We start from the raw sequence: 26,078 nt of genomic DNA on the forward strand, positions 1-26,078 counted from the left end.
GGATGCAGAGCTTTAGAAAATGCTCAGGTTCCTTTCTGCTTGTCCTGGAGCTTCTGGACGATCAATATGTCGCTGCCCAAGTGTGACAGCTGAGATTAGATGCCCCGGGTCTGAGGATAAGTCCTCCAGATCGGGGCTAAGAATAATTCCTCCAAATGATGATCCTTGATCCTTCACCTTTTGCTTGATTGTAAATGCACTTAAACAGGATGACTCCACAGTGCTTCTCCCCAGGATCAGTCCACTAAGCAAGTGTTACAAACACAATAAACTCTGTGACCACTCCTACCTCCCAGAGGATAGAGGGACTGCTGGTTTAGCTTTCTGAGAACTACTCCGAGGATGTGTCATAACTTAAAGTAACTACAGCAAAGACTGATGACTGCTGATGATCTCTTCCTGGTTCTTCCTCCTATTTTCTATGTCTTTCTTTCCTTTATCCTCCTTCTTGCATTCCTTACACAAACCAGGTGTCAGTGGGAGTCTAAACAGGTAAGTAGGTGTTGCCAACAAAATAAAAGTGAGGATGTTGTTATTCCTTCTTGGAGCCAGTGAGGAGTGTTGCTGCTGGGTTGTGAACAAACTGCAGTTGAGACAAGGAATGGCTAACAGGTTGTGATATCAAAGCACATTTGGAGAACACACTGGGTGATTTAAAAAATAAAATATTTTAAACACAAACAAGGAGAATAAATGACAAATTCAGTGATTTAAACCTGCTGTAAAGCATTATTTATCTGAGCAAATATTCATTTCTTAATCAATGACATGACAAATGCAACTAGACAGAAAAAACTTAGTTTGGCATTTATTATTTGAGATACTTGAATATACTTTGGTGCACACTTGCTTATATTTTATTAGTCTTAGCTTCACTTGTGGTCTACAGAGACGGGGCGAAAATGCCCTCTTGGGACCCTATGATAAAACATGATAACATGTCCTCTATTGTGCCCTTCCAACAGAACATTGGCAATAAAGAGTAAAGATATTTGTCCTCCACTGACGGGGATGGAGATGGAGTTTTTTTTTCATTTAAACTACAGTTTGTTTGTTGGTCAGACTGTAAATGACACCTTGATTTTCCTTGAGTTTGTGAGAACGCTCCATCGTGCAGCTTAAAGGTATCTACACATTTTTATCGGATCTTGGGGGTTACATATCTACATACCTTATAAAAGCTGATAATGTTTTGGTTTGGTCACGAAGCAGGGATTAAAATGGTACAAACATACATCAAACCCAGTATGCAGCTCGTACACCTGACTATATATCATTCAGCCCTCATCAACGTGGCAACATTACAGTTATTGTTGCTGTTTACACGACAGCGTACACTTTTTACGTGACATGTTAAATTAAAACTCCTGGTGAATCTCTGCAAAAGACTGAACATAATTCACTCAAAAACAATGACTTCAAGTATTTGATTACATGTAAATGTTCCATCTAATGTAAAGTGTCACATTTAATGCAAAGCTTTTTTATCATGTTGAGTCAATGTGTGTAATTTAAATAACTAGACGTGTGATTTATTACAGGAGACAAAACAGCTAATTTGAAATGCATTACTTTTGTGTATAACACTTGAATAATAAACACTGACTCCACATAGTGGCGTAGAGACTTTGCATTAAATGTGACACTTCACATTGAACTCATAAAATTGCAATAAAATGTGATGGAAAATGTACATATTAAAACACTTCAAGTGTGTGAACATGCTGTGAGGTGTTTCGGTGTGTCGTCTATCCCCTGCAGTGTCACAATTCAAACAATATACATTTTCTGCACTGCATACGAATGAAAACCTTAGATAAGATTTGTCCTCAAATGTGTGTGAACGGCTTTCCCTTTCTATTTAGGGATGTCAAAATGTAGATGTCAGAGGTCAGCTTACGACAAGTGAGATCCCATAATGGTGAAGTAACTGGTTAAGCTTGTAGGTACGTACACAGTGTAACATGCTGTCGGAGTCGGGATCACTGTGATGTGTGATGTGCTATTAATAAGTCTCTACCAAACATGTTATCAAACCCTGAGTCAGACTGATGCTGAGTAACACACGCGATAATAATTATAAGTAAAACAAATGGTGTGTAATGTTTAAGACCTTTGAACAAACACATGACACACTGAGGTGTGATATAATCTCTGTGCAGTCACAGTTCACTGGATGAGAGTAAACTGACTGTTGTAGGTGGTCCAAACAGACTTACTCCCTGCTGCTGAGGGCAGGAGGTGAGGTTAAGCTCCCAGACTTAACGTGACAACAGGTGCCCGCTGTTTCACCTTCTAAGAGGGTTATGTCCAATCAAATCAAGACAGAGATTACAACTGTTTGGGTCGAGGGCTCAACAGCAGTCTGGCTCTGATTATAGAACAAAACCGTAACTTTGATTTATTTGAAATGACACATGACTTTTTGAACCGAGAGGCTCATTTACTTGACCATGACCCACTGTCATTTTTCAGCAGTTTGAACATTATCTGTCGTTTTGACTTAGCAATCCAAACAACGCTCCACTAGCTAACTCTTGGCACAGATTTAAGATGTTTCATTATTTTAAGACCTTTTTTCCAAAACACGTATTACAAGCCAATCTTTCTGATCTTTTTCGAACCCCAACCAGGTTTTTGTGGAACATTTGCACAGCGTTAACAACATAAGATATAAAATGTAAACTTTTTTTTTTTTAATTTGCAACATAAATAAGTGCTAAGTTTCAACACATCTGTCTGTGGTTTGCAGAAACGTACACTGCCAACATTTATTCTGGTGATTATGTTGAGAAACAGACGCTGCAGACCAAATTCAGCACCATGGAGAGCACCTGGAGGCCTGTGAGGTCTGGTTCAGGAGCTTTTGTTTCAGTTGATAATATGTGAGAGTTTCTCTGAGCTCAGACATCAGTTTAAGACGTGTTTGTATGAGCAGCAGCATGAGCAGCCAATCCTGTTCCTGTATGAAACTGCAGCACACACACTGAGGGCAGACTGTGACGATCTTGTATCCACTAGTTAAATAGTTCAAATATTAAAGGGTAACTCCACCAATTTTACACATTAAAGTGCATTCACAGGTCTTGGGGAGTACTCTGAGGAAGCTGCATGTACTTAATCTGATAAAGTGCCTCCAGTGATGTCACTCAATGGCTAAATTGCATTGTGGGTAATGTAGGCAGCAGGTTTGGAAAAGGAAGAAGACTGTGTGAAATATAAAAGGTGATATCTCTGGTTCTGCTAGCCCAGTGGACTGTGGTGGACGCATGTGGGCTCCCTGCTGTGTTTACTTGACCTGCTGCACTGTGCGGGTGGAGGTCACGTGTGGGTGGAGGTCGTGACATCGTTCAGGAGATCCAATCAAATGATGAGTGTGCGGTTTGTATCCTCGTGCGTAACGGTGAGGCTGGTGCAACGACCCGGAAGCAGGTAATACATCCCTTGCTCAAGGATACTTCAGCAGGATGAGAGTGGAGGACTTTCCTCGGTGTTTTATTCGCCGTCGATAGTTAATTAAAGCGTTGAGGGAGGCGGCGCAGGGAGAGGGGAGACCGGATGATATTGTCCGTCAGCCGACATGCGGGCAGCTTATCGGCACGTCCCAGACAGTACAGGCTCCTCACAACTTTGATGTACGATGCAATTACTAAACTAATAAAAGCCTCAAGTCGAAACACGGTTGCTGTGGTGGAGGAGGAGGTGGAGGGTGGAGGGGTGGCGCATCAGCCCGCCTGCTGCCTTGACAACATTATCGGCTCCTAATCAGCGGTCTGAGGTGGACGGCGGCTCCGCTGCTGCTTTATAGTCAGCAGCAAACTTTGTCTTCAGAGGTGAAGAGTTTATTCTGCTCCTTCACTTGTTCACTTCACCTCAGTGCGAGGGTATGAAGACAGTTCAGGAAATATAAAAAGAAGGAAAAAAATCCCATCGTCAATCACACTTACATAAAAAGTGTTTTATCTTTTACTTTTTATCTCATTTCTGACTTTTAATCTCAGAATTTTGACTTTTTTACTCATAATTTTGGTGTTTTATCTCATTTTTTTACTTTTTATCACAAATCTTTGACTTAATGATGCACAATTATGTCTTCTTATCTCATAACGTCCACGTTAAATTTTCATTTTTTGACTTTTTTATCTCATATTTTTTATTTTTGTCACATAGCTTCAACAATTTATCTCATTTTTTGAATTCTTATCTCATGATTATGCGTTTTTATCTAATATTTTCCACTTTTTAACTAATAATTATGGCTTTCATCTCATAATTTCAACTTTCTAACCCATAATTTCATCTTTCCAATTTATAATTTCGACCTTTTCACTAATTTCTTGACTTTTAATCTTTATCCATTTCTTAAATGGCAGAAATGTGCTTCCACATAAGAAATAATCTCAGGGGCCCACGTGGAAAAGTTGCGGGAGAGTGGCATGACGTCATTGGTCAAAGTGATCAATTGTTCAGCCAATCATAGACGAATGCGCAAAGTTAGCAGATTTTGAGTACAGAGAGCGACTCATTGACATGTGTCGCTCTGCTCTGAGTTGTCCTGCAGCAGCTTCACTCTCTGGACTCACAAACACACATGACTCCAGCAACTAACTGTGTGTTTGTGTTGTGTTGCGCTGCGGGCAGTGCGGAAGCCTTCATCAAATATCTGCAGTCTCATTATCGCCCACAGAGCCATTTCAGGGAAGTCATGAGTCCCCCTTCATCCTCTGCTTCTTATTTCACCCTCTATGCTACAAAATGATCTCACTGTGCAGGACGTGATCACATTTCAATCCCTGTAAGGACGCACGGCTCCAGATGTTTGCGTGTGTGTGTGTGCAGCACGGAGACTGGAGCACACATACAAACCATGAAGCGTGCACACAATAACGCAGCGTCAGCGTTCAAATTCAACAACTTTAGAGCAGCCGACGTGTGAGAAGTGTGTGTGTGGCACAGGACGACCGAAGTTCACTATTTGATTTTTCAGCATTTTGCACAAATGAATGTGATTGTTCTGCTCAGCTCAGCTCTGCGGGCGACACACCTGTCCGTGCTGCTCCTCTCGGCTGAATGAAAAAACCTTCCTTCGTCTCCAGGAGTCGTTTTCTGCCGACTTCAAGCTTTTCATTAAAGCTTTGTGGTGAAAGCTGGCGGCTCGTTCCCGGGAATAAAAAGCTTCGTGATTGTTGCAGCAGAGAAGCGACTGAGGGGGTTTTCCCTTTTCAGAGACGGAGCGGAGGATGGAGGCTGGAGGGTGACGCTCTCCCTCCCCCCCTCTCTCTCTCCCTCCCTCTCTGTCTGTCTGCATGTCTCTCTCTCACTCGCTCTACTATCAAATACAGTAAGCTACGTGCTGGCAGTGCCGCGGCTGGAGACGGTGCACCGGGGTCCAGCAGTCCTGCGCGCTGCTGCCTGGGACTGGATTTTACTGTACAGATATATTTTTATAAGCGGAGCTGAAGATGTTGGGGGACTGGAGCGTCCTGTTCTCGCACATGTGCAGCACCAGCCTCCTGCTGCTCTGGATCCTCGTCGGCCTGAATGTGGTGGAGGTGGCGGGGTCCCAGCAAGGGATCCCTCTGTCAGTGTGAGTGAGAAGCAGCTGTGCAACTTTTTTCTTTTTAGTAATATGTTGATCTCTCTGCAGCATTTTTTAGGTTTAGGTTTGTTTTTGTTTTTTTGAGAGAGATCTGGGATCTTTTTTAATGCATCTGACTCTTGTCTTGGTTAAGTTGAACACCATGTGCGGTTTAATTTAACCTCACAGGTCATATTACAGGTTTATTAGGTTTAACTCATCACTTAGTGGTGTAAAGTGATAGGCCTATTATTGTGGGAGGAAACAAGCAATTACAGATGGGATTTTGGTGAATAAGCAACATGATTTTCTTTTTTTTTAATTCACAGAAGATGGAAAAAATGTCAAAAGAGCATGCAGACTACATCTTAACTCTGTATCCCTTTGTTGTCTTATTTTGCTTTACGGTTTCATTAAATACAATCAGTGAATTGACAATAATAAATGTTTGTGTTATTATGAATAAGTCAGAAATGATAAGTGTTACCATCCATGAATAGTTTTGCTAAAAACAAGGCTGAAATGTTCTTATCTCATAGACTTTAGGGGCACATGTTTAGACCTTTTATCTTTTATCTTTTTTATCATTACATTTAATTCAAATTGATAAAGTGACGACCAGTTTTTTATTTACGTGTATATGATATCAGTAAATTGCCACAGTTGGAGTCACGTCTGCAGGCCTTTACAGGTGAAATCTAAATGCCAGTTCTTTACATAAAAGAGCAGCAAGCTGAACGCATAAATCATGTTTTTCTTTTCATTCAGTTTGTTTCTGCAGCAGGTCAGGAGTGTTGAGAAATTGCATATCATTTGTTTCCTCGTTCCACCTCCATCAATTTTAAAACAAAATTGTGGAAAATCCAAAATAAAAGTAAAAGATGTAATTGCAGATTTCGAAAGTTAATCTCACAGCGATAACATTCGTGTCAGAATGACATTTCTTCTAAATCAACATAAATTTCAAGTTCAGGTGTCAAAAATGTTTTTCTGTGCACCTTTAAAACAAGACGTTTTCTTGTAAGTTCATTTAATGGTCTGTTTGGTTTATAAAACACAATATTACATCACAAATCTATCAGATGTAGCAAACCAGTAGAAACTAGCATAAGATCAAGTGAAATGAAATGATTCCTGTACAGTTTTCCTGAATCCTCCGAACAGGCCACAGTCTTAAAGGACGGTCACATTCAACTTTGTTTTACATTTCAGGTACAGTTTTTGTCTGCCACGCTGAGTCAGATTCATTTACAGTTTAATAGGAGAAGCTCCAGTAACTACAGTATAGATCATCAAAATTGCAAGCAATCATCCGTCAGGAGAGTGAAGGTCAGGGTCGGCGGGCCTGGACGATTATCTTTTGACTGATCGTGTCAGAAATAAAGCTTTAAAAAATGACAGCTGAGGAGAGATGGAAGGAGGCGGGAGAGGTGAGGAGAGGACAGGGAGCACTCAGTGAGGAGAGGGTCAAACTCAAGCTCACATCATTTGTTATAAATAGTTTTAAATAGGTTCTTATTTGAATTTGGTTATTTTCATTTATTTAAATCGATCGCCCACCTTTCCATGTATTTCTTTTCTAAAAACTGCCTTTTTGTGTTCTAGCGTGAAGCTCTGGGCCTCCGCATTTGGTGGAGAAATTAAATCCATCTCTGCAAAATATTCTGGATCCCAACTACTGCAAAAGGTATTCTTCTTATTTCCCAGTCGTGTGCGAACGCAGATGCAGTTTCCCTTTGTCTGATGGCCATGTAGTTACACACATTGTACGCTGTAATGCTGTATTCCCTCTCTAATGGCTGCAGAGACATTTTGGTGTCTCAGCTGAATGCTGATGCGTTATTTTAGAGGAGACTCAGGTGTGTTTGGCACAGAAAGGGTTCTGTGTGTGTGTGTGTGTGTGTGTGTGTGTGTGTGTGTGTGTGTGTGTGTGTGTGTGTGTGTGTGTGTGTGTGCGCGCGCTGGCAAGAGCGTGTGTGTGCATGTGTGTTTGTACTCGACACGGCCCATTAACCACGGCTCTGATTCCTCTCCCATCTCATCTCTTCAGTTAACTCTCTGGAGTCAAGAGTTTCAACCTCTGGATATGAATGCGACAAGGAGACAAATTGAATTACAGCGTGGTGGGGTTCGATAGTGAGCGAGGGGGGTTATGATATGACGAACAAGTGAAATCAGCAGAGAGTGAACGATGACACAGCGCTGTAGATTTTACTTTCTGACTATTTAAAGGCAAACGTGTTCACAGAGTCAGGAGGATGGATGGCGAACTGTCCGCCAGCATGCTTATAATGTGTTTTAAATCTCATGTTTAATGTGTATGTATAGATGTGTGCAGTTACATTCATGTCTTTTGGCATTTTAAAAGGCATTTAATCCTAAAGAAGAAATCCACCCTGCTTTCATCCTTAGATGTAGTGAAAAGAAAGACAGGCTAAATGATTAAAAGGTGGACGCAAGCTGCACAAGTCATCATTCAAAATTATTATTACATTTAAGAAGCTCTACATTTCACTCACTGGGACAGTTTTACAGAAGGTATGTACTTATTACTTAGATCATGTTAACAGAAAAGGGAGATGGCTGGTTGCTCTATGTAACACAGCGTAGATGAAAATTGTGTTATGTGCTCTTGGAAAATGGGAATAAGGAAACTAAAGACAATCCAGGTACTCCAAAGTATCTGAACAAGGAAGAAAATATTTAAAAACCTCAGTGGCTAAATCATTTAAAGGGCAATCAATTAAAAAGCCAACGTGTTTCGACCATTAGGTCTTTATCAGGGCTCCAAACAACAGAAAACACGATGTGGCCCCACTTATATAATAGCAACAGCCAATATAGAGGCATTCACATGACCCACATGATGACATACTGTACCAGGTGAAGATCAGATGACACGAAAATGTACATGCTTACAACGTACAAAAAATAGACACCCAAATATGTAATGATACCCCAAAAGGCTGTAAAAAAAAAAAGGGCGAAGCCTATACAGAAAAAATGATTACAGAAAACATGTCAAATCTATGTCCTCATCTAAACCCAAAACGTGTTTTTATTGCTGCATCACTACATCGAAAATGAGTTAAACGATCTGGAAAAGTTGCACATTATTCCATCCACAGCTCCTCAAAATGCAGCCCGACATATTAAGTTTAATTTGAAAGTTTAAAGGGGATTTGCACTAGAATTCAGATTAAGTGGGGACATCAAAAGATCTGTGCGCTAAACCCGGATGAAGGGTTATATCCTTGCATATCTGTCTATTTACAGTAGCAGGTTAGCAGAACTTAGTTTGCAGCCAGAGGCAATAACGTCTTCTTAAGGTACAGTAATGGACTGCAGAGCCTCAGGTCTCTTCACTGTCTGCTCAGCGCTAAAAACAACTTTTTGTACTTCAGGCTGAACATCGTGCTTGTCTTTGTTTGGTCTTTAATATTGAGAGTTTACAGTAAAAAGAGTGTTTTGAAGAACACACAGTTACCCTGCAGTAAATATAAACCTAAATTGCAGGGGCGTCACTTTGTGTTAAAAAGCGGTGGGCGCAGAAGGGCTCAGATGGAAAAACATTTTGAAATGGTGTTCAACAAATGATTTTAGGCAATGCAACGGGGCGAAAAAAAAGGGAGGAGATGAAATGATTTATGTTTGCAAACCTAAGGCTTGTCTAGCCAGCTAATCAGTCCATCTAACGTATTTTATGCTGCTTTGACAGCATGTTGATCAAATTATGAATTACTTTTATAGTGTACTGTACATTTTAGTTCCTGGAGTAAAATGTTCTCATAATCTTTCACCAGAATATTCAGCAGCAAAGCGTTCTCATTTGTTCGTCAACATTTCTTAGTGCACACACTGTTTATATTTAATGAAATATGACATAAGTAATGGGGAAAAAACTGTCCATATCAAGAAGTGGTGGGATACGTCCTCAACGTCCCCAGTGTGAATGACACAGGCTAAAATGTTGAGTTTTAGTTTTCTTTTTCTTTTGGTTGCAGCTGTTTGCACAGTGACTCAGTTCCTCGTGTGGTGTTAAATTGAGCTGCATTGTGCTGAAAGGTGTTTTAAACACTGTGTGTTAGTCACATTTATATGTGTATCGTTCTAGGCACCTTTTAATGATTCATTTTAAGTCAAGAACACGACAATCAACACTTCTCTGACCACTGAGTAATACTGTTACAGGACTGCACTACAGTGGACAGTATCTTTCTGGTCACTTAGTTAACATGACATCCATTTTACTCATGTACAATATAAATCCTGTTTAGTCCATTTTTAACATGAGATACTCTTTATTTATTACCTGAACTTAATCCTCTGCATTTGACCCATCCTCACTATTCTAGGAGCTGTGGGCTATCACAGCACCGCGTCCAGGGACCAACTCGAGCTCTGAGGCCAGCACTACAATCAAGGTCAACAGCAGGCTTAACCCTAAAACTACGGCTGCATGTCTGTGGGAGGAAAGCGGAGGAGCCAGAAGTCCACGCAAACATGGGGAAAGCGTTCAAACTGCAATCAAGAGGCGGCTCCAGGCTCCAGGGCCTGCTTGCACCGAGGTGACACTTCTTTAATATAAAACATACAACTTCAAACGTGCGGTGGAAGCTGGAGCCTTCCATTTGTTGCCATGTGTGCATTTTGTCTTTGTGCAAAAACATTTTTCGCTGGATGCCCTGCAGATTTGTTCCTATTCTGTTTTTGTGTGCATGTAAGCACTTTGCTCGTGTTCCTGTTCATGGAGGCATGTCAGGAGAGAGCTGCGCCGAGCCAGTCAGCACAAAGCAGTGAGCTGTGAGGGAACTGACGGGTCGTTAGGGGCTGGTCATTAAGGCTGATCATTAGATGCTTTTATGGTGAATTACCCGATTTTTACTAAGATTTCTGCAAAAGTGGGGGGGAAACACGGGGCTCTATGGGCTCCCGGCAGGCAGGCCTCACTCCTGCACTGGTCATTACTCTAATCAATAATCATGATCAGTGCCTTTGATGGATGGGGCTTTACCTCCTCATGATGACTGGAGGAGTGTGAGGGAAGGGGAGTGAGGGGGGGACTGGGGGACACGGGGTGCTGAGGCGAGGAGGACAGGCGTGAAATGAACTGTTCTGCTCCACTGCGAGCCCACACTCTTCCTTTCAGTAGGTAATTTGTCGCCTCATGTACTGGAGTGTGTGTGTTTTTGTGTCCGCACAATGTGTAATATGTTTGAATGTGTGCTGCGAGCCCTGCGTGGCTCTTGTTTATTTTTAGATAAGGTTATTGGAAGTGTGTGTGACGTGGCTGACTGGACAGCGTGAGAGGATCAGGTTTTTATTTTTATTTGACAGGTGTGTGTGCGTGTTTGTGTGTGCGAGTCAGGTGTGGGATTATGTAATGTTATATTCCTCCGAGCTGTGGCGGTGCTTTGTTCTGTACCACTGGAGGTCCGGTGCATCCAGCAGCATCAGCATTATGTGAGGTGTAGTTCATTACCCAGAATCACCCGAGCTTGACACGTTATTATCTTTCTCCTGTGCTTTGACTCCATTTCAATTACCCTCTTACCATGCATAGCCTTCAGATCCAGCCCCGCCCCTCCCCACCGGCCACCCAACATGGCCATCTCCAGCCAATCAGAGAGGAAGAGGCAGCATGTGCAGCCAATGACTGAGACAGGATAAAGACTATCAATCATTCTGTGTTGCAGCGAGGGTTTTATCAAGCGTTCATCTGAGTCTGGCTGCATGCAGCTTGTCAGCCAACATGTTGACGGCTTATAAGCCTTGTTTAACAATTCCCCACCTCTCCGGGGTGAGACGCAGAGGAACTACAGTGCTCTAAAACGTTGCAGAACTCACATGCACACAGAAGAAGATGATTATCTTAATGTTTTAATGGGTTAATCAACTGCAGGAGCTCCATTAGTGTGCATTATGTTTTCCTACAGTCAGTGCCGTGTGATTTGTAGTTGTTCACGCTGTAAACGTTTGTTTATTTTCAGAAATATAAAGAATTTGAAAAGTCGGTCAGAGTGGAAGAAATTGATGGTGTGAAACTGGTGAAAAACCTGGCGGTGAAGATGGAGGAAGTCTTCCGGAAAAAAGCAGAGGCCACCAGGGTAGGTTTGAAAGCAGCCTTTTATTCTGTATTTATTTACGCATTCATTTATTTTTATTATTCTATTTCAGGGGAAAGAACATTTTATTTCTTCCAGCTAAAGGAAGGATCTTTGAAGGTTTTGAAATGCACTAATAGCATTCAACTTGTGTTTTTTGTATTTCATGGTGTGCTGTTTGGCACACTGCCCAGAGGAAACAGCCTCCTTCGAGTCTCCAGCACATCTGGTTATCTGGCACCAGTGATTGGTTTAATTATGATGGACAGTCATTTTATCAGACATCTGATCAAAACAGGCCAACAGCACTGGATCTAATTCATCTTTATGTTATTATTTGGATCAAAAGACTGCAGGCGTAAAACCCCTGAGAATCAACGAAGGCTGGAATATTTAATAAAAAAGGACGTAACGTTTTTTTGAGTTTGCAATTTTTTAAAATGATTTTGCTTTTATTTTGATGTCACAGATCTCTTTTTACAAGAGAGACCTGACAGAGAATGGCAGCAACACAGAGTCACAACAGTAAATTAACAGAAGAAACACAATGAAATGATCAGATAAAACCTTTGCACACAGACAACCTGGACTCAATGGATTTTACCACAGCTTTATAATTGTTCAGTGGGAGGGGGATTAAGATTTTAATAGAAAAACATAATTATATAATTTTAAGATATTAGAGGGTTTGGTGTTGCATTTTTTCTTAAAGGCTCCAAAGAAAATATTAATAGATATGCAGGAAGAGTTGTTTTTATTTAATGTTTTTTTAATTCAAGCAGAACCCTCTCCGCTCCACTACAGGCCTAATTTTCCTACAGTCCCTGAATGGAGCTGATGATTCTGGAGATAAAGCAGAATATTGTGCTGCGTTCAAAGATCAGATCTGTGCTCAGTGTTGATGTTAAAAGCTCCGTCATGAACACTGTCTCGCGTGTAAATATTACAGTCTGTCTGCGACCTCAGGAGCCTGCGACCATTTTAATGATGCAGCTCGCAGGGACTGCTGGGAAATGATAACGTTTATCTCCCCCTTACCTGATCGCACGTGCGCAATAAATGACACTTATATAGGGATATTAAAGTGTTGCTGTTTTTTTTAATTATACGCAGTCTCATATTTAAACCTGACCCGTCACACGTGTGATTAATCCCAATCTAATGACGTCATCACGCTTCCCTCCAAATTGAGTTTGCAAACGAGGCAGTGACCTCAGTGAAGCGCTGAAGGTGAGCTGTGTGACCGCTGCAGGTGCATTTCATAAGAAGCAACATTATGGACGAGAGAATTCAAACGTTATATTTATTTCATCATGTTTTTATTGTTATTATAATTATTATTTGCGGAGTGCTGACGACACGAAAACTCACCGTGAGGTCAATTGAATGTGTCCACCACCGCTCAGCAGTTATTTTGACACATGTGACAGATGTTAATTACCTGCGAGAGGGGGACCGGAACGTTTAGGTGGCGTTTCCCCCGGAAACACAGAGCCAAGCACATTTTACAGGAGCCAGTTATTATTACAGAAGCTATCGCTGCTTTGGTACACGGCGTGAAATCCCGCTTCAACCTGCCTCCATCAATCATTTTTACAGCGGCACTCTACAGTGCAGTGCCCTATATTTTATGCATATTATTTGGCCTTTAAAACAGTATAAGGATTGTCAAACTAGGAGAGACTGATTGTGAGTTTACTCTTAAAAAAAAAAAAAAAGAAAGAAGAAGAAGAAGAAGCTGGACATCGATTCCATCCAAGATTAATCTAAAGCCTGGAAACGGTGCTCGATCATGTTCGTCCGCAGAATGACATTTGTTGAGATTTGGAAAACAGCGAGGATGACAAATACAGAGCGCAGCAGAGGGTAACAGAAAACTTGTGGAGGTCCTGGAGAATTACGTGTATCACCTAATGTAAACACGCGTGTACGTTATGTAGGAATCGGGTGATTTTTTTGTGCGTAATAGTTATTTTCTTAACCAACTTCTGTTTCCTCTCAGCGGCTGGTGGAGGCAGCAGAGGAAGCGCACCATCAGCACGAAGAGAATCCAGACCTGCAGGTGAGGCTTGAAGGAAAGAAAAGAAAAGAAAAGAAAAGAAAAGAAAAGCGGAACGTAATAATTAAAAAAAGAAACGGTGCGTCATGGTGTGAGACCTGGGTGAATCACTTTTAGCTGGACTGTGGAGGAGGAGCGGCTGCAAGGTGAGAGAAGGGTACCAGGCCCTAAAGTCTTTAATTGCACCGGCAGCGTCCTTCAGGTCACACTGACGTCCTGCCAGCCTCCTGATACATCATGCCTCTCTGATAAGCACTGCAGCGCCATGTGCCATAACTCACACTGGCTGTTTTTTTAAGTGTAATCGCGGCTCACATGCAGGTCTGTGCAGCTGCTGCAGGACAGTAGGCTGATGACTGTAGTACAGTGTTACAGCCAGTGTTGCATGCAGAGTTGAAGGCTGCTGCAGGCTGTGATGGTTGAATGTGTGTGTTTAAGTGTGAGCGGTTTAGTGTTGGAGTCCGTGTGGTCACACAGGCTGGAGCAGAGAGACGAATGGGAGACAGAAGTCGGCCTGCAGTTCGTCTACTTTTAATTATATTTCACAGGATATGCTCGCTGCTCTGACTCTCCAGGACATTATTTAGCGGCTCTCATTGCGGATTTCCACCGAGCCTCCTCAGAGTCTGCAGAGGGAATGCAGTATTTCTCTCTCTCTCTCCCTCTCTCCCTCTCTCTCTCTCTCCCTCTCTGTCCAGTGGACAAAGATAAATGAAACTCTTTTGCGCGGCGCATTGTTTCACTTTCATGGCTCGAGATTGGAAAACCCAGTCGAGCAACAAAACACTGAAATAACGGCGGCACTTTACAGTTAATAGAAGCATTTACATCATGTGAATACATTTCAGTCACCTTGTTCCCTGGACGTTTCTCTGCTGTTCACACAGCCATAACAAGACAGGTGGACTGGACCTTTAAAGCAAAAACAAGTCGTATTTTATGCTAATAATAAGGAGACGCGTCTTTGTTTTAATGCTATCCTTACAATAAATCAGTTTGCTTACAAAAGCACAATTTACTGAAGGATTTATGCAGTTCTGTTTTATAACATGTTTCTATTCTATTAAATTTGGCCTGTTGTTACTATATGAAAACAATTTTTCATTTTTTTTTGTCTTTGACTTTCAGTCCATGGATGGACTCCACAAATCTAAAACAAAAACACCAGTATTAATTCAATTCTTTATAATATTTTTGTTTGCAGAAATCCATCTGTGAACATAATTTCATGGCTTTCTTTTTATATTTTGCCAAAGACAAATATCTGTGTATGTTGCATTTTAATAGCGTCATCACAACCATTAATGTGTTTTTATAGATCATATAAAAAATGAAAAAAACAAACAAATCTTATATACATTTGTTAAGCTCGAGCTCTTTAACAGCACACAGCACAGGCCTCTCACGCGCACGTTTCATCTTAAAGGCCATAAAAAATAATAAGGAAAATTCAATATCCACCTGCGATAATGATGTGATGTCATGATATTACTCCTCGTGGCATCATTTAGCCAACCTCGCCTCCCCTGACACCGCACATTTTTCACGCACCATTTCACTGACCACAATGAGATAAGCCGGCTGCTCTTATCTCAGCTGCTTCGTGTCAGGACAGTCGGGGGGGAGGGTTTGCATTGACCCCCGCGGTTCAAGGGTGTGCAGCTCAGGCCTGGTGATGGAGCAACACAAAGTTGGCTGTTACTTGATTAATTTAATTTAATTTAATTTAATCTAATGTGCCTTTAGTTTTGTGATGGCTTGGAGAGTGTTTGCGTTGAACTTACAACATTGATGTGGGCCTATAAAGCCTTCTGACAGATTTAGAAAATCAGGAACTTGCACAAACTCTTTTATTCCCACTGTAGCATCCATTTTAAATAGACTGTCACTACTTTTTAATGCAGCGTTGTACACCTGCTATTATTTATTTCAAACTCAAAGATGATTTAAGAAAGGAAAAGGGAAGAGACAAAAAGCAGAACAAACAACAAATGAAAAGCAGTTAAACAGGGTGTGATTCTTTCATTAGTTTATGTTTTTATGTTGGTTTTCAGCCCGAACACAGGACAATTTTCTGACATTATGTGATAGATAATCCAGTTTTTTCATCTTGAATCTTGAAGAACACTTCAGAAATTGGAATTTGAACATGAAAATCTTAACTCACATTTTAAATAAATGACGAGGCACACCAGCAGGCTGACATTTCTGCTTTTGTGGTTGCCCCTGAAACATTTGAAGCATAAGTAAAAAGCAAAACGTTGTGTACTTAAGGAATCATTGTTTTCTGTGTTTAATATTTTTTGTTTGAGAAGAAAAAATTAAAGAGAGTGAGAAGGATGTTGGAAAATATTAAAATTCATATTTTTAATCAGCTGCTGCTTACATGCAGGTTTTTAAACATAAATATTTGAGTTGAAAATACCACTGACACAAATGCTACAGAGTATTTAATGTGTTTTCCTCATATATTAATGTAACTGAACATCTTGAACAACGTGATCAGGGAAGCTTCAGATCAATTAGTTTGGATCCTATTAAGAAGTTAGAGTTAGAAAACAGCTACAGTGTGAGTCAGCGCCTGTTAAACCTTCAGCGTACAGAATAAAGCTTATTGAGACCCAGCATCTGCAGACATGTGACTGTGGTTACAGTAGGGCCCAGCAGCCTGTAATGGAGGGCACATCTCTGCAGTGGGGCCTCCAGCTAACTGCAGCGGTGTAAGAGTCAGCGGGGCGTCTCGGAGAGCTGCAGTGTCCCATGGCCTGCTCTACAGTAATAACCCTGGTGGTTAACGTGCCTCTCTACAGCACTATCAGTTCTGCTGAGGGTGCACGTTTCTCTCCCCTGCTGCTCCCCTCTCCGCAGCCCGTCTCCCCCCTCGTCCTCCTCCTCCTCCTCCTCCTCCTCCTCCTCCTCCTCCTCCCCCCCTCACCCCGCCGCAGCTCGTCAGAGAGCTGCTCAGGCGTGGTATGAGCTGTCAGGGGCTGCTTGATGGTGATGCCCGCGCGGCCTCCCCCGAGTGTGATGCTGTAGAGTCCATCACCCATCTCTCCCTCCCTCCATCTCTCCCTCCATCTCAGCCGCTCTTTCCCTCTCAGTGCAGACAATAAGGACCAGAGGCCACAGAGAGGCCGCTCAGACAGGATGAGCTAGTCTTTTCCTCCGCTGCAGCAGGCAGTGAAGGACAGGACAGACAAACTGTTGGCTTTCACTTCAGGGAGGCCCGACTTTTCACTGGCAGTCACAGGAGCGCAGGTCCTTCTTAGAATTTTTGCTGACGCACTGGTAAATTTTAAAACACTGAATAAAGAGTGTCAAATGCTTATGTAATATTTTATACACTGTGACAAGCCATCCTATAATTTGTATTTTTACCCAAATTTATCATCCCTTTCTTTTGTTTTATTGTGAAACTTTATTTTCTATCCCTTCATTTTGAAGGGATTTACTTCTCTGTTTTTTAGGATTTCAGATTTGATAGCTTGTAATGCTAGGACAACAGATTGAGACTTATCACCTGTTATTGTGCATTTTCCTAAATAATGTGCGTTAGAAAGGCACTTTGAAATAAAGGTTCACATTTCATGTGCACATTGAAACAGTTTTTGGTTGTTGTAGTTGTTCCTCCTCTTCTTATAGAGTGAACTGAGTCCTACAATCCTGTACTTAAAAACAATCCTTCATTTAAAAGCCTGAAATAGGGTCTGTGGTTACCACAGGCTTAAGATATTGTCACACTTCGTAAAGTAAATTTGAATTAAAAAGATTTTTAAGTGTCGTAAAAACAGCAGTTTGCTAACAACTGGCTAAATAAGACTACAGCAGTTGTCAGGAGCATTAAACGTCATCACACCGGACACGGAAACTCATCTACTGCGTCTTTACAGGCGGACCTCAGTCTAACTCTAACTTTTCAAAGTATAGAGTGATCAGTTTATAGTGAAGTGTAGTAGGAAGCTCAGTGGTGATGTTGAAGTCATGCGACTGTGATGTAGTTTTTAGTTTTTAGTCAAACATTAGCTTTTTACTTCTGGTGGGTTCATTTATGCTTCAAAAAGCACAAAAGTGTTTTTTCATATGTGAAGATTATCTTGCTGAACAGAACGTGTAAGTATCATAAACTTGTGCTCTCCACAGAGCTTTTCTGTAATAATCCAAAATCCAATCCAAAGGGAAAAATCTAACAGGCTTTGTTTTTGTGATTGAGAGCCAGGGCGATGCTAACTTCCGGGTTAGCCTACAAAAATACATCACCCCCTGCAGCACTGCAGCACATTGTGACTCCAACATAAGAGATCAGTCCTGGACTCCATCTTTGTGCTAGTAAGCCTCTGCTGCAGCAACAGTATCAGGAGAAAATAAATCAGTCCATCAATTTTGTACTAAAAAGACTGTAAATGGAAGACACTCATTTGATTTGACTGATTCAGACAGCTCAGATTTAGCTTCGACTGAACTTAAGAGAGAGGACGGCGGACTTTCCCCCCCATCTCTGACATTGAAAAAAAACTGTTATAAAGAGACATATGGGCATATTTATATTGTTTCAAGATAGGCTTCATATCAACATTGCTATTTTAGCTGTGCGATAAAAGAATAACACGGTTCACAACTGCACATTTACGTCTCTGCGGGCTGCAGTTAACATTTGCTGTGTTCGTTCTTCTCCACAGTATGAGTACTTCAACGCTGTGCTGATCAATGAAGTGGACGAGCAGGGCAATAACGTGGAGCTGGGAGGGGAGTTCCTCCTGGAGCCCAACGACCATTTCAATAACCTGTCAGTCAACCTGAGCCTCAGCGTGGTGCAGGTGCCCACCAACATGTACAACAAAGGTGAGAGCTCAGCCAGGATTGTGCGAGTGTTATTGTGAGCTGATGAACGGCGGTGAAAGTGAGGAATGGTGGCTCACGCTGGGAGAAGTGGAGTTAAGGGGATCGATAACAGTCCAGACGTAAACAGAGAGCAACTGCAGACCTCTCAAAGAGACTGGAGAGAGTGCAGATGGAAAAGATGTTTGTCATATGCTGGCTGTTCACTCGCTTCTTGTTTTATAACGGAGAGTGTCACCTCACCCTGTGTATGGCCTCGGCTGCTTTTGTTTGGCTATAATGGACTCCCCATAACTCTCTGTTCACGGCACAAAGGGAGGCTCGTCCAGCAGGAGGAGGGCAGGGGAGGATTTAGTCACAGGCTTTGTGTCTCCTTCAGGGGGGTCAATAAGGGACAAAGGTCAACCGCTCGCTCGGTAATGGTGACCAGAATGATTACCATTATCACCATTTAATTCACTTCTCTGTTTGTGTGTGTGTGTTTGCCCTCTTCCTCTTCAGATCCTGACATCGTGAACGGAGTTTACTGGTCCGAGGCTCTCAATAAAGTGTTTGTAGATAATTTCGAAAGAGATCCGACGCTGATCTGGCAGTACTTTGGGAGCGCCAAGGGTTTCTTCAGGCAGTACCCTGGTGAGTGCGGTCTGTCCGTGTGTGTGTGTGTGTGTGTGTGTGTGTGTGTGTGTGTGTGTGTGTGGGACAAGAAAGGCTGGTCTCAAGGGAGCCATCAGCCGTCAGCGCAGAGGGAAAAAAAACAGATCAGAACAAATGATTTAGAATTACTAAAAGGGTAATTTGGCTAATGTTGTAATTTTACAGACCATCAGAGAGGATGCATATATACAGGCTGTAATTAATCAGAATTTGTCGGAGTGGGTCCACAGTCGTACCGAGGAACAGTGCACGGCTGCTGTCTCCAACTGAAGTTATCAGACTGTTACAGTGATATAAAACAGGCGGTGGGCTCACTGCAGTGCTGGAGCGAAGCCGCAGAGATGAGATACAACTGATGATAATGTAACACAGATATAAACTCTGTATGTTTTATGTATTTGGAGCCATTCATATAAAATAGGTTTTTTACAATACACTTTTACTAATATATTTATCATTTATCTGGAAATCACACTTGACTGAACTCCTCTTGGTTTCTTATTTTGGTCATACTCCAAAGAGTGAGAAAATAAATAATAAAGATGTAGACCTCAATATGTAGTTTATATCCTAGACAGTGGTGGAAAGTACATTCACTCACTTCCTTTTCTCAAGTACAATTTTGAGTTTTTTCACTTTATGCTTCTCTACACTTTTATTCCATTAAATTGTTTAAATTGTTTTACCCCATTACATTTATTTTCCTTACATATACCTTTTAGATTAGGATTGCACATACAAAACATATTAGTATACGTCTATAAAATATGATGTATTTTGATAGATTTAGTCCCGGAAAACCTGTTTTTACCTTAAAATGTTAATTGTTCATGACAAAATAGGCAACAATCACATTTAAAGTTTGAAAAAAAACAAGTAACATTTTTTTTAATCAAGGGTTTAACAGTGTAATCTACTTCACCAGAACTGTGTTTGTGTGCTTTGATTTTTTAATTGAGGATGCTGGCAAAATGAGCCAACAACCTACCAGCTGTCATCACATTTTGTATTCAATGTTCCCTCACACTGATTGGTTGTCAGAACCAGGGAGAAGACCAGAGATAAAACAAAAAAATACAGACATCTCTGACATGAACTTCGTCTTCATGTAGATCCACCTCGCTGAAAAATGTTTTTCAAGGCCTCTGACGCATCAAATCACACACTGATAATAATATGATAATGCAGCACTGACAAAGACTGTTTTTGATTTACCTGAGTGAAATTTTAGATCCAAGTCGTTTACTCTATATATAGTATGTTATAGCATCGTAAACTTTCTCCTAATCGAGCGTCTGATCTGTTCCCCAGGAGTGAAGTGGCACCCAGATGAACATGGTGTCATCGGCTTTGACTGTAGAAACAGGAAGTGGTAAGCCTCTACATACAATAAAGATTGTTAATTAAGTCCCCAAGGTATCAAAATGTGTAATTGAATCTTTTGTCTCTCAGGTACATTCAGGCAGCAACGTCTCCGAAGGATGTTGTAATCTTAGTGGATGTTAGTGGAAGCATGAAGGGACTGAGGCTGACCATCGCCAGGCAGACTGTCTCCTCCATATTAGACACACTTGGTGATGACGACTTCTTCAACATCCTCGCAGTAAGTTTTCGTTGAACCGACCTGTCACCTTTTTCTCAGTTTGTTTCTGTAAATGTTTGTCTGTGTTCGTTTATACGCATCTCTCTGTCCTGTTTCTCTGTAATCTTCGTTTCAACATTTTCATTAATTTCTCAGGGAATAATGCATCAGTGTTGATGAAAATAAATCAGGCGTATATTGGAGACTCGTCCAGTATAAATGAGTGAAGGAGATTCTAATGAAAATCTGTATCTAGGAAATTTAAATATGTTTTCATAGCGGATAGTCTTTTTTTCAGCTGCTTTACATAAAAAACTGGGATACTGGATTGGGCTTTATTGAATTAATGGTAACTGTTGGTCCTTGGCGGAGGTATGCAATCTACTGAGTGCTATTCTACTTAAAAAGTGGTATTAAGGGAAAATAACTGTTCTAGTGGTAAGGCCTTATATAGCACATACTGAGCAAAGCATTTTAGGATCTTAATTCAATTATCAGTAAGCAGTAATGAGGAGGTTATGGACGGAGCACATGTTAATGGTGCAGTAGTTAGACATTAATAACTGCTTTATAATGACTAATAAAGACCCAGCATGTTACTGCATGGTAGTAGGCGACTAGTTAAAGGTTAATATGTGTTACCTAACGTAAAGTGTAACATAAATGTTATTTGTGTCTCCTCAGTACAACCAGGAGATCCACTACGTGGAGCCCTGTTTGAATGGCACGCTGGTCCGAGCCGACAGAACCAACAAAGACGTGAGTCTCCATGTGATGAATGTCTGTGGATCGCATCAGGTTGAATTTTTGTGATTAATGTTTAAAACCTTTCTTTTCCACTTCTGTCGTTATCTGTTAGCATTTCCGCGAACATCTGGACAAGCTGTTTGCCAAAGGGATCGGGCTGCTGGGTGAAGCTCTGGCTGAAGCGTTCACAATCCTGAGCGATGTGAGTTCCAGTGCTGCAGAGCTCTTTACACGAGCCTCGTCTGTATCTGTCACTGTCATCTTCATAGGGACGCTTTGCAAACATCAGTCTTCTCATGTATCATGAAGCAGATCAACTAAATTCTGTTTTACTGTTTACTGATTATGTGACAATGCTGCTGAGTATTCACGAGTTTCCTCAAAATGATTTATTTATTGATTGATTCATTTGACGTTTAAATAATGAATTTGTGCTCGACTATCGTAGATGCACTTTATTTTCATTTTAATTGACAGACTCCACTTGACCAGAACATTAAGAAAACTTTCATTTTACAAGCCACATTTGTTTTCGGTGACAGAAAGTGTTGGAGTACAACGCTCTGCATGTTCTCTGCTAATCATAAAAAGTCTCACACTCCAGTCGAATATATTTGAGCATTTGGGGGGTGTGTCGCCTGTCGAAACGCTCCAGTGCTATCCCTGTTCCGCCCTCCAAACACAGACACATCTATTCTGAAGCGTGATTAATGGCTCTAATTAATGTCAATGATTAATAACGTGGCTGATTGGAACACAAAGCAGATAAGGCCAGGAGCCACGCCGCACTCCTTTTATCTCCCTGTTTTCAGGCGAGCTTTGGCTGCGCCGCTGAAGCTGAGGGACGGCAGCTTTTACCTCTGCATTTGTCAGATTAATTAAAGCCCTGCAATGAATATGGTAATCGGGTAGCCAGTAGCCCACTCTTGAAATTCATTGTTACACCACTGGCCAGTGAATAAAGTCAGAATGTCTGCCTATCATCGAGGAAATCAAAAAGAAACACTTAAAGAGCACTGCAGCATTTTCACAGCCGGTCTTGCTCAGCCGAAGGAGAGCAGTGTCACAAAAAAACACAGTGTCCTCTCACAGGCCGACACGAAAGAAGAGTCACATATCTATACATATATAAATCACAACATTTAAGCCATCCCCTTGTTGGATGATCATTGATTTACCTCCCAAACAAAAGTGTTGGATTGATTAGATTTTATCATCATCAATTACCTAATTATCAAGGCTATTGATTATGTCTTTTATCATTAACATTTATATTCACTAATTCTTATTCACTTAAATTACTGAGACAAATAGCTTAATAAACCTTCAGACAAAAGGATAGCAGCACAGAATGCATGAACATCTGCAGTAATGACTTTTGACACTTCCACTCTCTTCCTGAAGATCCTCCTCTGTCCAAGAAAGAGATATTTTGATTAAAACAACATGATTTATTAAAATATGCAGGTTTAAGATGAACCATAGGATGTTGACATCAGCAATGAAAGCATGTATGGTTGTGTAGGGTATGTGGGTGCTGAGGAGGTGTTGAACGGTGCAGAGGAATAGAAACAGATGCAGGGTGGACGCCAGCTGCAGAGAGAGAGAGAAGAGCATATGAGCCACCGTTTACAGTCCAGGTGAACTGCATGAGCTGTGACCCTCCACTGTCAGCCAGTCGCCTCCTGGCGAGGACAGCCCACTGACCGTGGGAGGGAGGTCACACACTGATGTGACTTCTCACAGGCGTAAATTCACAATTGTCTGAATCCATTCTGAATCACTGTCACACTGTCATGGCTTACTGAGACGCTGAAATAGAGCAGAGCCATCGTTCCTGTCATTACTATCACCTGTGCTTTTCCTACGAGGACAAGTCCAAATGTCTAACAAACAACACATCATGCACAGTACAGAAAACAACAATGGTTTCAGTGGACGTGATGTTCACTAATTCATCAAAGCTATTTTATTATGTATGAAAGACTTTCTGTGAAAGTTCTTGTTGCTGAATTGGCTTCAGTTTTATGAATTCTTTAAAAGAGGGATTAACAGGATCAGACACAAGTCTCTGGGCTTTTTGTTTAACCTGCATTTTATATACACATCCCAGTTGTTTCTGCTCTTTCCCTGGCCATGTTTTTAATTCTGGGCAGTCTGCTTTTGTCCTTCACACTAATACCAAGTACATACAGTATATTAAAAGTTATAACACTTTTAACAAGACTTCTGTAAACAGTCTCTAAATTGTTCTTACTTTCATCACATGAATCCAGTTTGCTTTGGTGGTCTGTGTCAGAGATACGCCTCACCCCCTGTGAGGAACTCTTAATCCACCTGTTTAACATGAGTGTTGGTGTTAATGTCACAAAGCCTTTTGATCAGAGTGAATTTCTGGATACAATTAAAGCTTCTTCTGTTTCCTGTCCTATAATGTCACAACTTCATGGTCACTGATGCTTTCAGACAGCAGTGTATCAGTCAGAAATGAGTGAAGATTAATGTGTCTTTGACAACATCATGTTGTTTAATGTGCAACCCTCACAAACTTATAAAACGCAGCAGCAGATGTCAGAAGCTAGCATTTATATTACATTACAAACAAATGTGTGAACAGGACGTGATATTTTCTGTCATGTTTGTGTGTGTGTGTGTGTGTGTGTGTGTGTGTGTGTGTGTGTGTGTGTGTGTGTGTGTGTGTGTGCGAGAGCTCTGAAGGCCTTCTGATGCTCAGCTTGTGTGATCTGAGAGCATCGTTGCTCAGCAGGTTTTTATCCTGTGATCGTGTCACTTTGTGCTCCTCTTTCTGTCCACATTCACTGTTACAGGTCAATAAACCGCTTAATTACTGCGATGCATCTTCTGGCTTCTGAATAAAGTGTACCACTCTCCTCAGATTTACTTACTAAGACATTAATCTGTAGTTTATTGACTGATGGCTGCACAGCTGCCTTTATATCTTCATGTTCAGTGGAAACAGACATTTTTGGCTGTGTTTGTTTAATGTTTAAACAACAACTTTTTAATCTTCGTCTTCATGTGTTTTCTCTCTTTCTGCAGTTTAATCAAACTGGACGTGGCAGTGTGTGCAGCCAGGCCATAATGCTGGTGACCGACGGGGCGACTGCAATGTATGACGACGTCTTTGAAAAGTACAATTGGCCAGAAAGAAAGGTGAGTCTCTCTCTCTTCTCTTTCTCCTCGGTTCCACACGGTGTCTAATTTTAATGTTACATGTCCTTTTTTCTGAAGTTTCTGCTCGCTCTGCACTTTCATTCCAGCGGGGATAGATTTACATTTTAATACTTCATGTCAGGTGGAGCGCCGGTCTTGACGTTTTGAGGAATTGATTTCCTACTTCATTACCACTCATCAATCTCTGATATAAAATCCATGTCAATATGATGTTTTTCAACATGTTGACACATTACAGGGGGGTATTTTCTCCCCATGAGGATTAAAACATGGGAAATTAACTGTTCGAGGGCAGAGAGTGTACAAGCAGCTCGGTCTCAGAGGCTCTGGTCCTCGTCGCTGTCTTCACACTTCTTCCTGGAAGATCAAATCTTTTGTTCGCTTCCCTTTGAAAAACCTAAATGCAATTGAAATGAAATGGACTGCGGTGCCACTCACAAAGCAATAAAAACAACAGCTCAAGGGCTTTTGCTCAGTCCTCTCAAGCATATGTGTGTTGGCAGTGTTTGGCAGTGTGCAGGGCAGTATTTGGCAGGCTACCCACCCCCCCCGAATACACCCTCAGGGCTGTTATATGGCAGCCATTCAGTGTTTTCTATAGGCTTTATGCTTAGCAAAGCATCTGGAGCCAATGAGCCGTGCAGGTTTGGCAAAGTGTCACACAGCGTTCTTTAAAAGGACAGTGGGACATGCCCTCGTGCCCAACCCCCCACAGAAGAAAATAAACTGAATTTAACTGCATATAGAGCAAAGTGAAATAAAAAAAAAATCACAGCTCACTGTAAAAAAAAACGTGCAAAGACGGACTGAAAAAAGGGTGAAGAATAAAGCGAAGGAGCTGAAGAGAAGCTTAAAGCTCAGTGTTTTCTCATGAGGATGTAAAAACATGCAGCGACTTCTTGCACCAGAGCAGATAGAATCAGGACAGGAAGATAAAGCACCGAGGAGACGAATCACTTTGCATGTTTTTTTAATCCCTCCATCTATGTGTCCTCTGCACAGGTGCGAATATTCCCCTACCTGATTGGACGAGAGTCTGCATTTGCTGATAACCTCAAATGGATGGCCTGTGCCAACAAAGGTTTGGGACTTTTTTGATAAACACTTCTCAAGACAGCTTCCTATCAGAGTGTCGAGAACGCTCCGACGTGGCGTTTCTGTGGCGCGATATGAGGTTGAGGATGTGTGGGTGTCTGTGTGGTTTGGTCGTGTGTGTGTGTGTGTGACGTGTGTTTCCATGTGTGTATGTGCTGGCTCAGACTCTTTCTGCCAAGAGGCAATGAAGTGGCACTTGGGGGGGGTCAGAGGTCAATCCGCTCTAAT

The 26,078-nt window shown here is 41.5% G+C and overlaps 1 protein-coding gene across 1 annotated transcript in view; it reads left to right on the forward strand.

Moving 5' to 3' along the window:
• Positions 1-5,462: 5,462 nt before the first annotated feature.
• LOC311254848 (voltage-dependent calcium channel subunit alpha-2/delta-3-like) overlaps positions 5,463-26,078 on the forward strand; it is a gene marked incomplete at both ends in the record, with an annotated part of 34,818 nt that continues 14,202 nt past the window's right edge. Inside the window, 13 exons of the mRNA XM_084348848.1 lie at positions 5,463-5,587; positions 7,184-7,265; positions 9,934-10,146; positions 11,569-11,685; positions 13,685-13,744; positions 18,418-18,580; positions 19,079-19,210; positions 20,543-20,603; positions 20,684-20,834; positions 21,498-21,572; positions 21,673-21,762; positions 24,621-24,734; positions 25,758-25,836. Coding sequence (XP_084204974.1) covers positions 5,463-5,587; positions 7,184-7,265; positions 9,934-10,146; positions 11,569-11,685; positions 13,685-13,744; positions 18,418-18,580; positions 19,079-19,210; positions 20,543-20,603; positions 20,684-20,834; positions 21,498-21,572; positions 21,673-21,762; positions 24,621-24,734; positions 25,758-25,836 — 1,462 coding nt within the window. The remainder of the gene's footprint in view (positions 5,588-7,183; positions 7,266-9,933; positions 10,147-11,568; positions 11,686-13,684; positions 13,745-18,417; positions 18,581-19,078; positions 19,211-20,542; positions 20,604-20,683; positions 20,835-21,497; positions 21,573-21,672; positions 21,763-24,620; positions 24,735-25,757; positions 25,837-26,078) is intronic.

This window comes from Pagrus pagrus (assembly GCF_965226575.1).
Source record: "Pagrus pagrus genome assembly, chromosome: 3".
NCBI lineage: Eukaryota > Metazoa > Chordata > Actinopteri > Spariformes > Sparidae > Pagrus > Pagrus pagrus.